This window comes from Gossypium hirsutum, chromosome D12 (genome assembly GCF_007990345.1).
Source record: "Gossypium hirsutum isolate 1008001.06 chromosome D12, Gossypium_hirsutum_v2.1, whole genome shotgun sequence".
NCBI classification, from domain to species: Eukaryota; Viridiplantae; Streptophyta; class Magnoliopsida; order Malvales; family Malvaceae; genus Gossypium; species Gossypium hirsutum.
In genome coordinates, this window is record NC_053448.1 from 60,152,839 (window position 1) to 60,167,782 (window position 14,944).

General features: G+C 35.2%; 3 protein-coding genes across 11 annotated transcripts; all 3 read right to left on the minus strand.

The window, feature by feature from the left end:
- Positions 1 to 1,048: 1,048 nt before the first annotated feature.
- LOC107937269 (autophagy-related protein 13a) lies at positions 1,049 to 4,767 on the minus strand. Of its 2 annotated transcripts, XM_016870120.2 has the most exons (6): positions 4,575 to 4,767; positions 4,469 to 4,488; positions 4,000 to 4,369; positions 2,568 to 3,731; positions 2,287 to 2,465; positions 1,049 to 1,644 (listed from the first exon to the last, which is right to left on the minus strand). In XM_016870120.2, the coding sequence occupies exons 3-6, from the start codon at positions 4,216 to 4,218 to the stop codon at positions 1,329 to 1,331; spliced, it is 1,878 nt and encodes a 625-aa protein (XP_016725609.1). In that variant the 5' UTR covers positions 4,219 to 4,369; positions 4,469 to 4,488; positions 4,575 to 4,767; the 3' UTR covers positions 1,049 to 1,328. The 2 variants fall into 2 exon arrangements, with proteins under 2 accessions (XP_016725609.1, XP_016725608.1); XM_016870119.2 differs by lacking the exon at positions 4,469 to 4,488 and having other exon boundaries at positions 2,568 to 4,369; positions 4,575 to 4,766.
- A 703-nt stretch (positions 4,768 to 5,470) lies between these two features.
- Positions 5,471 to 7,788, minus strand: LOC107937272 (chloroplastic import inner membrane translocase subunit HP30-2). The gene is made up of 6 exons (XM_016870122.2): positions 7,293 to 7,788; positions 6,960 to 7,075; positions 6,379 to 6,505; positions 5,980 to 6,128; positions 5,815 to 5,877; positions 5,471 to 5,732 (listed from the first exon to the last, which is right to left on the minus strand). Exons 1-6 carry the CDS (start codon positions 7,572 to 7,574, stop codon positions 5,693 to 5,695), a joined length of 777 nt encoding a protein of 258 aa, XP_016725611.1. The 5' UTR covers positions 7,575 to 7,788; the 3' UTR covers positions 5,471 to 5,692.
- A 1,204-nt stretch (positions 7,789 to 8,992) lies between these two features.
- LOC107937270 (uncharacterized) lies at positions 8,993 to 11,741 on the minus strand. Of its 8 annotated transcripts, none has more exons than XR_005921979.1 (4): positions 11,431 to 11,741; positions 9,759 to 11,183; positions 9,571 to 9,656; positions 8,993 to 9,428 (listed from the first exon to the last, which is right to left on the minus strand). XR_005921979.1 is itself a non-coding variant. In XM_041107550.1 (4 exons), exons 2-3 carry the CDS (start codon positions 11,105 to 11,107, stop codon positions 9,794 to 9,796), a joined length of 510 nt encoding a protein of 169 aa, XP_040963484.1. In that variant the 5' UTR covers positions 11,108 to 11,186; positions 11,431 to 11,736; the 3' UTR covers positions 8,993 to 9,656; positions 9,759 to 9,793. The 8 variants fall into 8 exon arrangements, 1 of the variants encoding a protein (XP_040963484.1); XR_005921976.1 differs by having other exon boundaries at positions 9,534 to 9,656; XR_001694634.2 differs by having other exon boundaries at positions 9,759 to 11,186.
- Between the last annotated feature and the right edge of the window lie 3,203 nt (positions 11,742 to 14,944).

A 14,944-nucleotide genomic window follows, 5' to 3' on the forward strand; every position in this document is an offset into this window, starting at 1 on the left:
TCATTTTCAGCGACTTAAATAAAGTAATCAATCACCATAAGATGTGATGGCTTTTATATAAAAGAGATTGTTGAGAATAGGAAGGCAACTGTGACAATGAAATATTTGCAAGACATTTCATCATCATGATTCTTGCAACATTTTATTTGCACGCCAATCTATTTTAAATTATTTTTAACTCATCTGCTGATACCCTTATTTATAATCATTTCGGTAAGTTGACTGTATTATTAATAAGTTTACGTTTTAATCATTAATTTTAAAAAATTATAAAATGGCTGTTGAATTATTTGAAAGTTTTCAATTCAAGTCACTAAACGCTTTGAAAGTTTTTGTTTAGGTCACTAGGTTATTAAATTTTTTTTCTTAAGTCCGGTTAGCTAGCTCCAACAACGATTCGGCGATTGTTATGGTGGATCAGTTAATACTCATCGACGAGTAGAAGAACATATCTCAGAGTTAAGTCAATCTGATGGTTAGTGTCAGATATCGACAAAGAAAATTGTTTGGATTTTGGTTGACAAATTTGTGAAGGCTACATAACAGTGGTTATAACAGCCTAATAACTTGAATGAAAATTTTCGAATAATTCAATAACCCTTTTATAACTTTTTGAAGTTGAATGATCAACATATAAATTACTAATAGTTTAGTAATCTTGAACATAATTGACTATGATACAACTTTTCAAATAAATTAAATTATCATGTATTCGTAATAAAAGTTTATTTTAATAATTTTTAATAGTGTTATATAATTTCCTATCTTACCTTGTCTAGTTTATTGCCTTTATTCACTTCAAAAATATTACATACGAATTTGCAATTTCAAAATTTCTTTTTGCTTATTGAAAATTTTAATTTACTCCCAATATTTCTTTTTTAAATTCCAATTTTACTCTTAATTCCCAACACTAATCTACTTTATTCACTTAAAAATCTACATCCTTCTAGACTACAAGTGCCATTTAAGCTACTACTGTATAATTTTCTTTGAATAATGAAAAGAAAACTGTAACATTGAATAACTATGAATGAAATAGTTATCGTAAATTGAATTTTGGTTAGCCCAGGTACATTTTTTATATTGAATTGATTTCACAAGGGAACTCCCAAAAACATACAAGCAGTACCTACATGTGAGATATTTTCTTTGCATTAGCAAATTTTAGTGACTAATTCAATCTTAGTAACTAATATAAATATGTACATAAACTGTTAATCCTTTCGTTTCTTTTTTTAAATGTGTTCTATTTTAAAGCTAAAATGCATTAGCTGCTGCTGTATTTAACAACAGTTGACAGTCATATGATGATCTTCAACCCAGAGCTACTTTATTTCCTCTTTCCGAACAACCCGAGTTCCACTCTTCGATAGTAGTAGATCCTTCATTTCTCTGTAGCTGTTGAGCTCTTCGAGCGCATCTGCCGTTTTACGCGGCATAAAAAATCCAGAAGCGATACTGACACCTCCCTCATATTCAGTCCTTAATGAATGTGTCGAATAGCAACTCGAGTCTTGTCGGAGAGGCGGTGCTGTTCTAAGCATGTGAACAAGAATGCCAACAGCAGCATCATGTGATTTTTTACCAACCAGATTTGACTGTGCAGTGAATTCTGAAGCCTTTTTCCCCTCTGTGTTTTGACTGTAAACACACATTGCAAGCATGAAAAGAATGCAAAGATAAACACAAATTGTAAGTCCCATAATGAATTGATTTAAATCCGTAAAAGGGTAAGTTTGTGTGAGAATCCAAAAAACATTATTCTCATTTTCATTGCTCTCCAAGGATTCTTCCTTCTAATGACAAAAATGGCCTATAAGCCAAATTAATATATTAATCAGGCTCACAGCTTCTGAACCTTAGCCTAATTCTACACTTTCAGTTTCCTTCTTGTTTTAAGCAGGGCCATACTTTAGAAATTAAACCTTTATCTTTATCAATATAATATTCTCAGCTTAGGAACAAGGGTATCAAATGGCTCAACATAAGCATCTAAAACTTTTAACTCGTAGTTGCCTCCATGACAAGTAACTAACAAAACCGAGATGTACTCTATGTAAGACAGACTTGAGGCAGAATTAGACATAGTAGATGAATGCAGCATTAAGATATCAGTTCAGGTCCAGTCTTTCATATCATGCAAGGTCTTGCCACACAAGAGAAGCGATTCAAAAATAAGCACTAGTTCAATGAAAAACTAACAGACATCAGAACCAATCCTAGATATTTCTTCAAGGAAAGCAGTACAGGCAGAGAGACTGAAAAGAGGAATAAGGTATGTACCTGGATGAATCAGATACATCGACATCATCAACATCAAAAGGGCAAGAGAATTCACAATCATCCATGTCATCCTGGAAAGATAATCTACTAGAGCTTCTAGAGAATCCAATACGAGGTGATCCACTAGAAGACAACAATGCAGAGAATCGACCCGAGTCATCTTTACTATCTCTAACCACCTGTGAAACAAATGAGTATTGGCCTCATCAGCTGGCATATAAATAAAGATACAAGGTTTGTAGGAGCGCAGAACTTTTAAAGGAACAGAAATTTAAGACTACCTTCTGTGCAGAATAATTATTCGATAAGCCAGAAGGAGACTCTCCTGCCCTTAGAGCTTCTATTTTCCTGTATGACCGAATCCCAGAAGGAGATTCCTGAGATGAGGCATCATGCTTTGAGCTTCTAGGAGACAAAGGTGGAAGGGAATGCCTACTTGGATCAGAAGAGTTAGGAGAAAGATATCTAGTACTTCTGCCAGTTAGTGGAAGTGGAATGGTTACTGGAGCCGTCTCAGAACAATGACGAGTACGCAAAGGATTAGTACCAGATAAGTATGATGGAGTTGATGGAGAAGCAGATGGTGAGAATGGGGGTGATGACTTATATTCATCATAAGCAGTAACCTGTTGTAGAGTTGACACTCTTTGATTTTGAATTCTATTACCATATAAATCAGTAGGTGGAGATGCAATATCATACGGCTTGGGAGATGTACGATAAACAGGTGGAGATCCTGCAAGAGATTGAGTTTTTGTAGAAGGGAATCCTCTGTGAAAACCACTAGACCAGCTGTGTGGACGTTGAAATGGAGATGAAGATGGAGGTCGTGCTCCTCTTAAAGGAAAGGATGTAGCATGAGCACCCTTATCTGATGAAGGAAAGGATCTCATAGGGTCCGTCGTAGGGCTGCCAACATAGTCTGTTATAATTTTCGGTGGCAAAGATACCAAAGGCTCAAGGTTGAAATCAGATAGAGTTGCACGGTAGGTCACCGACACAGAAAGGCAACCTGAAAGAGCCTCAACAGGTGCAAAAATATATTCTTTCATTCCACTCTCCTCTTCCCTAGAGAAGGGATGACTAAATGATGAAACCTTGTAAACAAGATCGAAATTATATGTTTGGCTCAACGAACTTAGCTGCTTAAAGATTCTGTATGCAGGGAGAAGCCTCATTTGTGTGTAAAGTGATCTCAAAAGAATGATTGACTTCTTGTAAATCTTCTTATAAGAAACACAAGCATCAGCACCGCTTGGAGTAGCAATAAACCGTGGGCAATCATATTGAACAACCCATCTTTCGATAACAGTCTCATCAGCAGGTCCCGCAGCTGGAGCTGAAGGACTATAAAGATTGTCCACCGATGAGGAACAAGAACCACGGTGAACCAATATTATGTCTATTACCATAGGATCAAAGAGATTCCTAAGGGAAAAAAGATCCTCAAAAACAATATTTTCTTTCTGTGGTTGGTGCATTCATTGATGCAAGTCCCGGATCGATCTATTTATTCTTTCGGCTAGCCGTACTCATTCCTCTTGTTTGTTCAGATTCTTCCTTCTGGTGGGCTCTCTGTGTGCAAATCTACATCTATCCTGGAGGCTTCGTTGCCGCCAACCTGTGCATCATTCTTTTCTGCAGCATCTCCCACATCTTCAGCAGTTGGAGCTGCTACTCCACTCTACTCTGGTATTAGTTATAAGAGAGAGCCAAATTGCGATTCTCCAGAGCTGGGGGACGGTCTCCTAATACTAAATTGAACCATTTGTCAGTCTTTCTCACCCGAGAATGAGAAAGCGATTCTTGCTGTTGCTGGTGGTGGTGGTGGTGAAGAGAAGGGACCCTAGAGTCCAAAATAACGTGCAAGATCTTGGAACGAAATTGGGAAACAATTTGCTCCAATTTCCCGGATTCTCGATCCATTTCCATGGCAAGCAATCAGTCCATCCCCAAAACAAACAGACAATTATTGGGATGTATAACGAAAATGGCTATAATTAATCAACAACAATGGAATTGGAGAAAGGAATCTCCCTCTCAAATCTAACCCACCAACGATTTCACTGATCATTACCTATTACTGATGATAAAAAAAACATTCATATAATATCCGTTACTAAATAATTTAATCAGGCGGTAAATCTAAGGATTCAAGAATTCAAAAAAAAAAAAACCTTACCTGCAGATCTGTAATAGGAGCTGGACAATCGGACAAAAGGCAAAAGTTAACAAAAAAAAATCAAAGAAAAAGGAGATAAGTAGTATAAGAAAATAGATCAACTTACTTTGACAGGAGAAGAGTGGGGAAGATGATTGACTATGGGCCAAAAACTGGGTGTCGTGAGATATGCAGTCAAAGCTAAAAGAGACGTGAAAATCATAAACATCAACAATGGCGTACAACGCAAATAATTAATTAAAGGATTATTAGACTTTAGAATATGATTTGATTGAGAATGAAAAATAAAAAGATAAAACAGATCTGTGGTAAAAATATTATATATATGTCGTAATAAAAAGTTGTTCTTTAAGTTTAAATTTTAAATTTTTTTGTAGCATTATTCATTATAGCGTATAAAATTTTTATGAAAATGATTGATAATGAATGGAATTCAGACGTGGACCAAACGACAAGGTTTTGTTTCTTTTGGTTGATCCGATAATTTTCTCTTTTATATTAATTACGTAAATAAGTATATTTTTTTAATTGATTTTCGTCCACAAGAATAACATTATAAATTTTTTTTAGAAAAGTATCATCGAAGTACAATTATTTTATTTAAGAACAATATTTGGTGATTGAAAGTTATAATTAGTATAGTTATACCTCCAAGGGCTGCACAGATCTCATCTCAACTTAAACAGAGTTATAAAATTATTTAAATCTTCTTTTTTAACTTTTTTAATATTAAATAAATAATGAAATCAGACCAATAAACAAATTTTAAAAAAACAACATCGCCTAATTTTGAACTCAACTCGCTGCCCACTCTCACTACTAGTAATTAAACTCATCCCCACCGTGTCGTTTTTAATCTCAAAAGGCAGCCTATATCCAATTTCCCGATATAGCAGTCTACAGCTATCAATCTGCATTTAGATGCTACCAAAAGAACACATTGGCTGGTAATCTTTAATGCTTTACCAAAATAACTGCACTCATGCCTTAACCTCATGCATATGGGAACACCAACTGAAACTACTTAATAAATTAAAGCTAGAAGGAAAACTTGTTTAAAGAATCCTAAACAACCATGTTTATCCAAATTGGATCCTCATGACAGCATGAAATAAAGAAAAGAAATTCATTTCCAATGGAAATGATACAAGCTGGCTCCTGTTCTTTAGTTTCAGATGGATAGGAAAATGCCCCTTAATGGAGAAACAGCTTGATAGTAGAAGCTCACCGGCGTCGCCCTTGCTTCTCTTTCAATTCTGGGTCCCTAAAGACAAATATTAAAACAGAAGGTGAGATGGTAGAAAATGGCAATGTATGATTATCCTATATGGAAGATTGAATCAAACCTCTGAATATGATCGAGAATAAGGAGCCTGGGTCCGGGTGGTATTTTCACATCTCTAAGAGCACTGAACCACATCGTTTTGATTTAAAGGTCATCAGATTATAACTAAACAGTTCGTAAACTATTAGTTTGGAAGTTGAATTCAAGATAAAATCAAATTGCTTGCCTATCAGTGAGCAAAGGCAATGTGTTGTCCGTTAACAAGCCTTTCTTGAAGTTTTTCTCGTAGTTCTGCAAGCCAAGACTACTTAACATGGATCTTGTTCTGGAATAGTATATATCCTCGGCAGGTGGTTGAGAAAACTTTTGACCTAGCTGTAATCACAAAATAAGGGTTGTCAGATATGAAACTACAGGCCAGTAGAGCAATATTTTATGCATTCAGAATATTCAACTGTTGGAAGGGGAAATTCAATCGAGAAACTCGTGGAATTGATTCTAAAACTTTAGCACACCATTTGCAGTTACGCTAGTTGCATCATGTACATATAGCTACCGAACAAGTCAATAACCAGATATTATATAGAACAGTGACTTTGGAGAGGTTAATGAGATAATATATCACCTGGAAAAGGCCACCTTGAACAAGGGCGAAAAAAAGACCAGATGTAGCTGCATTTGCAATCTGATTTGGGCCACCCATACCACTCACTAAAGAAAACATTGCCCCAGAGCCGAAAGCCGCCACCATGCTGCAACATACAGTATTTATCTTAAACAATAGTGCAAACCTAAAGTATAAAGGTCAACTAATACAAAAAAGATAAATAATGAAGTCTAGAATTCTTTAGTCAGAAACAAGCTTGAATTATCCATACAATGTTCTCCACATATAATATAGCAATTCTAATTTACGACAGGCTCAGTGGAGGTACAGAAAATAGATTGCCCCCTTGAGAGCAGGATGTAAAAGTAGCTCCAAGCTTCAAAAATGACGGGGAAATAAGCAAAAATTGTTCTCTGTTTTGCTACTCAACATGAGATATAATGAATTAATCACCCTTTCAACTGTTACCAGTTAAAACAAGTCCCTTATAGCAATTATCAATTGGTATCTTTTATGGGTTTATTGAGAGCTATGACTACTAGCAATCTCCTCTAGCTATAAAACAACATAAGGAAATCAACGGAGATAAAAAGGTTCACCTAGATTGGACATCCTCCTTTCCTCTCAATCTTTTCATAACACAAGATATGCCTGCATTCACACCCGTCATCACAGCAAAATTCCGAGCTTGTATCAAGGGGCCTCCTGATAGAGCCTGTAATAAAGTAAAACACCTACCATACATCAATAAATTCCATTTACCAATGAATGATTCGATACTGTTTCAAAAACCCTTCACCAGTTGTAAATTCTAACTAAAACCAGCAATTGGAGTCAACGCAATTGAAAAAAAAAGGAGGATTACAGCTCTCTACAAATATCGAGAGGTGGTAGATGAGAACGAAAGCAAGTAAAAAAAAGGGGGACAAGACCTGGGCTTGCTTGAGAGAAGCCATGGCTTGAGGATCGAGGGAAGCCTGAGGGGGAGTTGGAAGAGAGGAGGAGACATCGTTGGTGAGGGTACCCATGAAAGCACCGATAGCAGCACCCTGAGCAGCGCTGGTGGTGGTTACAACAGCCGCCTCGACGGGCAAGGACTGCTTAGCTAGCCATCCTCTGAAACTGGTCTCCACTTCCTTGAACTTAGCTTGCAACTGTTCCAAAGGGTTTTGCTGAGGCATCACCACCATTCCCTGCTCTTTTCCTCGCTCCATTTTTGCGTATAATTTTCTTATGCTCAAAGGATAGGAGAGGGAGGCTTAAGAGATGCTTGAAATGCTGGGTGTGCTGCCGCTGGAAATGGATATAGATATATCAGATTTTGGTACGGACTGGGTCGACCCCAATATTTTTTCACCCGAATCAATCCGTATTTTTATCTAAAAAAATTGAAATCGAGTGAAGAATCTTTTATCGACAAAGCTCAATCTGGTAATCCAATTTTCTTTTGGATTAGGTTTAATTCTTGAATGGGAATTTGGCCCACACCTCTTTCAGCCCATTTAATATTTTTTGCCTGATGCCAGCCCTAGTTTCTTTTTTCATAAAGAAGGTATTACAATAAACCACGATTAATATCCCATACAAACATAGGCCCAAAAAAAGTTACATGCTCGGCTACACGGAATGGGAAAAGTAATAGAAGATCTGCTTCCTAAAACTAAAATCTATTGCTCTATGAAACAGAAACGAGCTCCTATTATTCGAATCAAGCTTCCCATTAGTAGAACGGGAATGTGGAGACACCGTAGTGATCTTCACCACACTCTTCATTTATACGGTGAGTTTTTATGCAAATTCTTGTCATCTTGGTAGTGAAAAAACCTTTGACCCAAAACAACAGATACACTGATCCCCAATTAAAAATACGTATCAAAGAACTCAAAAGAGCTACAAGTAGCAATTGTGATGCCAGATCATACCCCAACCCATTGACAAATGTTATTATTTCGAGGGGATTGTCATAACATGTTAGAAAATGGCCGATGACCAACATCAAAGATGTATCTCCAAGGACGGTGGGAGATGCTCAAAAACCAAACAGTTGGTCACCGTAAAGACTTTCAAATGAACTCTACGCTTTCACACCCATCCTCATTGTTTGAAATCTCTTGCCATAGAGATCTGAACTGTAAAAACTTGTCTAGTCGAGAGGGATGCTCAATCGGAAGCATGTAGCAATCTAACTATTGAAGTCAGCAACCGAAGAAAGAGTTGTTACAAGGGTAGTAGAGCTGAAGGAGGCGAAGGGGAAGGTGAGGCAAGTCTACCTGAGCCTTTAAAGATCGGAGACGATGCTGAGAAACGAAGCCACAAAAGGGGAAAAGAGCATAAATTATAAACTAGTCGATTGTGGATGGAGAAACCTATATCGATGGCTAAAAAACCCGAGTCCAAATAGAGCAGAGGTAACGGATACGATTGGCCAAAGAACATTAGCCGGCGATGCAGAATGGGAGGGCGGCGTTGAATGGTAAAAACTTACACCTATTTACTTTTGGGAGGTAATTTTCTTTTATTTTTTGATAAAAATAGAAGTAAAATGTTGACGTTTAATTCCGAACGAGTCCCTATTTAGCATACACGATTAGCACTTTCCACAAAATATGTGAAATCAGTTACACAAAGTGAATAGCATAATTTTGCTTCTTTAGCAAAGGGCCAAAAATACAAATATCCCCAGCTTAACTTTAAATGATAATCAATATTTTTAATAATAAAAATAAATCAAACATTACAAAAAACATAACAGATTTCCAGTCTATGATCAAAATTAACCTAAACAAGAACCCGCAAATGAGACTCAAACCTGAACCAGAATTGCAATTTTGTCATTAAGCCAAGACAAGAACTTGTTGGCAATGATCAACATGGATGAGCAAACAATGGAACAGACACCATTGTGGGACCAGAACATGAATGTTTCAATTCAGCTAAACAAGATCCACTTCACCGGCTAAACTGAACTCCCCATAATTGTTAGCCAGACAAATAAGCCTTTTGGTAAGCAGTATCTGATTCTCACAGGTCCATAACTGGCCATCTCAGTTCTTCATGGTTTTGGGCAACTGATTCAGTACAATTCAGACAGTATGTTACTACTTTCCAAGGATAGAGATGACAGCAAGCTACTTGATCAAGCAATTAAACAGTAGGAGGATCAATCAACTTGCCTATTAACTCCATTTTCAGTTCATAAATGTCTATTACCATTGAGAAAGTCGACATCATTAACTCATTTCTGCAACCAGCCAGACAGAAGGATGTTCCCCATTGGTTTCTTCACCCCATCAAAGCTGCAAGAACATGGCAACTCACATGCATCAACATGTAGCAGTTCTTCCACAAGCAAAGCTCAAACAGTACATCTTTACATACGGCAGTAGCAATAGTTCTACCTGGTTGCCGTCTGAAGTCAGCAATGATACATGTTCTACTCGAGTATGGTTGAACCACTTTGCAACCTATGGGAAATCCCTAGTAGGAAACAAGCATAAGATGGCACCTTCACATTGGTTCCGCTATCCATCGCAAGCAATGACAAAATTACCTGCATGAGAATGATTGAAAATAAGTCAGGCATTTAAATTCACAAAACCTAGAAATGGAAAAGAAGAGATTCATTCAATATTGCAAAAGCATATTTAAACTTCCTGAATTGGACACTTTCAAGCCCTGCAAAATCAACATATACTTCAGGATCTTTAGGAAATTAAACAGGGACAAGAAGAGGATAAAATAAACTAGAATATATATATGGAAAACATGACATCCCTCTTCAACCTGCATTCAACTAGGCAAACAAAAAAACAAGAAATAGAATCACATTAAAATATGCCAAAAAACCATGAAACTAGATATGGTTCCAGGCTATAAGTACAATTCAGAGCAAGGCTGGCAATGAATTAAAGCACCATACATCCACAAATAATTAAAGAAGAATGAACATATATAAATCAGAAACTACGAAACGAAAACATGGTAACATTTCAACTCCTAATTTAAGAACCTACATGAACCCTGTAGCTGTCAAAGTTAATAACACAAGAAGAGTTAGAAAGAAACAGAATTGAACTTAAGTTTCACAACGAAGCTAGACGGAACTACATAGCATTAAGCAATAAAAGTGTTCTGTTTTTTTCCTACAGGCAGGTAGAACCCCATCGGTCCACCGTCGATGAACATCAAAGTCAAATTATCCATATTTGTCCCATGAGAACCAAATCGAAAACTTAAAGGGAAATATAGGAGTCTTTTTATGGTTAATAATAGGATACTATAATTATACGTAACGTAAATTTCTAATCTAGCTAGTATCCATGCCATCTCCGACTTGGCTGAAGATCGGACTCACAGCAGAGAAAGATCTTTCGAACGGAGAAGGATGGAACTGTGCATCGCGTCTGCGCTTAAAACCACAGCTATCAGAGGACGAGGAATTGTCGGCATCAAACTTCCTCCGGACGCCTCTGACCGCCTGTTCCTCGACTTGAGTGAGGGGAAAGACCTGGCCGCTCGCCCGGCAGAGGGAACTATGGTTATCATACAAGATTCGCTGGTTACAGTTCTTGTCACAGATGTGTGTAATTCCAGTTAGTTTGCAGCGATACATGTTGCCACAAACATGTTCGTTTTGACATTTCCAATCGCATTTGTGAACAGGGATAGGACCATCACGGCCCAGAATAGTAGACAAATAAATAACATTTGCAGGGGCAACAGCCATGGTTTTGCCGTATACCTCCATTGACCGAAAACAAAAAGCCTTAAAGATGATGAAGAATCCTCCAAAAGCTCCCAACCGTGTAAATAACTCAACCGGCCTTCTGCAGATCCCAACAGAAATAGGGTCAAATTCTTCATACACCTAAGGGTTCTCTTCTCTTGCTAGCTACTACCTACTGCTAATATGGCTTCTTCTTCTTTTTTGGTCAAAACGACCCAACCCAGCTAAGGATCAAAGATTTAAAGCAGTGACACGAAAATACATGATAAAATTGTAAACAGATCTGAAAAGAACAAAACTTTAACAGGAACGAACAAGAAGAGATGGGGAAAAAGAAAACTCACCTGGCGAGGGGACAGTGAAAGGAACAAAAACGAAAACCCAGAAAGACAAGAAAAGAAAAGGAAAAAAAAAAGAGCTGTCTCTTGAAGAAGAAGCTGCAACAACCTAAAAAAGAAAGAGAAAGGGTAAGAAAAAAAATGGGGGAAAGAAGGGAAGGGTGGGGGGTATATATACAAAAAAAGGAGGGGGGATAAGTGGAAGATAGATGGGTCGCAGCAAGAAGGGGCGAAGAGTGAGGTTGAGTTGACGCGGCGCACCCTTGGTTAAAATAAGTTTAAAAAAGAGGATTTTATTGGTGACACAACACGCAAGCAAATTGAAATGGTGTTTTATTAATGTTAGGTTATAGGTGTGGGTGGGGTGGGGGTACATGAAATTCAAATGCCTCACAAATTCACATGTCAAATGTAAATGAAATTTCTATGGGAACCAAGAAGACTCAAAAGAAAGACCCGTTTAAATTTCCACTGTTCACTTCACTACTATCACGTGTCTAACGCTTCTTTGTCCCACTTTATGTCGCCTTCTGTTCCTTATTCTCCATTGACTTTTCATTCCGGTTTCCTCGCAGTTTTCCCTTGTTCTTTTTTCAAATTTTTTTTTATTATTTTTCGGGTTAATATAATTTAGGTAAATTATAACTAGATTTTATCATACCTGCGTGTGAAAATATTTTCACACTAAACATATATAAATAAATACATAAAAGTAGAGGGTAGCAACGGTTTTTTATATGAATTTGTTGGTCTTGTGTTCAATTCTCAAATAATGTTTTTCAGTTGTTTTATTTGAAGATTTTATAAAAGTATAAAAAGATAAATATTTTTATAATAATATTCAAAGTAAGAGTATTTTAGTAATTCCATGACTTACACCAACTCAGCCAACTACTTTATATATTGTATAGATATATACAATTGATGTATGTAGTAAAATGCGCATAATAAAATTAAAATATATAAAAATATCAAAATAAAATTTTAGTTGAGTGATAAATTTGAAATTTTGCTAATTCAATTGGCATAGGTTCAAATATTATCATATGCATTTTTTTAGTTCACCCTCAAATAATATAATTTATTTTAAATGCAAAAGGACACTAAAGTAATTTCCCTAACTGAGTTAAAACTCAATTGATGGATGGCAACGACTCAGTAAGTGGCTTTATAAATAGTAAGTAGAGATATATATAGTTTATGGAGGTAATAAAGTATACATAATCAAATTAAAATCTATAAAAAAATATTAAAATATAACTTGAGTATAAATTTTGAGACTTTGCTAATACAATTGGCATGAATTCAAATCTCATCATATGTATATATTTATTGGTTTTTTAAAATAAAAATACTAAAGTACCCTCAAATAATATAATTTATTTTAATTACAATAGGTCATTTTTGTAATTTCCTTAACTAAGTTGGTGCTCGGTTGACTCGTGACACTAACTCCGTCAAGGGTTTTATTAATAGTATAGATACCACACCAAGGTCACTAAACTATTAGTAAGTTTGTATTTTACTCATTCAACTTCAATAAGTTACAAAATGATCATTAAACTATTCGAAAATTTTCATTTAGGTCATTGGACTGTCGACCCTGGCATGAGTGAACTAACCTTCCTCGACACCACCCCTTCTCCTCTTTCTCCACTCTCGTCGACACTCATGTATCAACAATTTTCTTTTAAAATCAGTTGATAACATAATGTCATCTCATCGTACTTTTATAAATCCAAATTCAAAAAAGTTGCCAAAATCAATCAGCAATAAGGGGGGAGGGGGGCATGTACCAAATTGAATTCAGTCACCAAACTTGGTGACCAAAATTAAATTAACAGTTTCTCCAAGATTTTCCGATCATTTAATAGTTATACTTGATTTCAATAAAATTTAGGGTGCTGTCTTTATACCCAAAACTTAAACTACTCCACTGTCCACCAACCAGAGATTGGCTTTAGTTTTATAATAATGAGGGATCATTTTTCATAGAAAATTTAAGCAAAGGAGACATTGTCCACTCCCACTAGCATCAACGGTTTAGTTAATGATTAGGTAGGCTACTTTGTTTGCCCCACCATCCACCTAAATCTGTTCAATGATCTGCAGAATTTACTTTTATTTCCTAAATTAATAAAACATTTTAGATGTGGTTATAAGGGTAATAATATAAAATCTTTTATGTATAAATAAGATATTTATAAAGTAGACTTTGTAAATCAATTATTGAATAAACAAATTGTTTGATATTTCATGTTCATCCAATCTAATTATTAAAGTACTAGATTGGGTACACTTGGAAGAATAATATATATAATAACTATATATTGATTTTGTATTTGGTAATTAACTTCTTTATTTAAATAATTTTTTAAGTACAGATATTTAAATCAATGTATCACTGTTGTTAGCTGTTACTTCATGTGATGGATTTAGTTAGGTTTGATGGAGGTAAAATGGCTTAAAGTTGTAAAAGAGAAAAAAGTGACCATGTGCAAAATAAGACTCGTAATTGGGTATCTATATTTAATCTTTCGACTACTTCAATAATTGTTCGGTGTTTGGTCGCTACTCTCTCATTTAATTATGTTGATTTTTCAATTTGATTGAATTATTTAGTGATCATTTTATCAGTCTTACAAAAAATAAGACTCGAACTTAAATATTTATACTTAACTTTTAAGCTATGAATAGAATATGAAATAAGACAACTCGATCATTAAAATATTAATTTTATATCCGTGCAATATATATACATTTTTTAATTAAACCAACAAAACCCTTTAACTAAAGCATATTCTTTTATGATAATTAAATATTGACGTTGCTTTTCTTTTTTCTTTTTAACTTGGATTTGATAATTAATGGAATCTTCCCCCTTTTTTTAGATATTTTACAATGTAAAAAGGGGAAACCATTGGTTAAAGTGCTAACGTAACGTTCACTTTGTTTACGTTGACCTTTGAACACCAAATTGTTTATGAAAATGATGATAAATATTATATATTCAATTTTATTTATCACTGTCACAAAGGCCTCGTTGTATGATTTTTTTTATAAGAGTGAGTTTAGATGGACGGTTAGGTGCGTGATATGTTTAGCTTATCTTTTGTTTTATATTACAGCATCGTTATAGTATTTAATTTTACTATCACCACTGTTTTTACACTAACTACAGGTAAACACACTACCCATCTAAATTCACCCTAAGTTCAGAATACGCTGGAAGTTTATCTATTTTCCAAAATTTAGAATTTATTTATTTTATTTTATTTTTATTTTTTAAATTTTTAAACTTAGGTTTAACTGTTAATATTATTAGATTTTTTTTGTTAAATTTGTTGGTATGACATTTTAAAATAAAAAATTACTATTTTGTAGCAATGTAATTAAAAAAATGAGTTGTAATTAACCTGAATTTAACACACAAAAAAAGTGTTAACAGTTTGACTTGAAATTTAAAAGCTGAAAGTAGAGGGCTAAATCTATAGAAATAAAAATATAGAGACTAAATTCT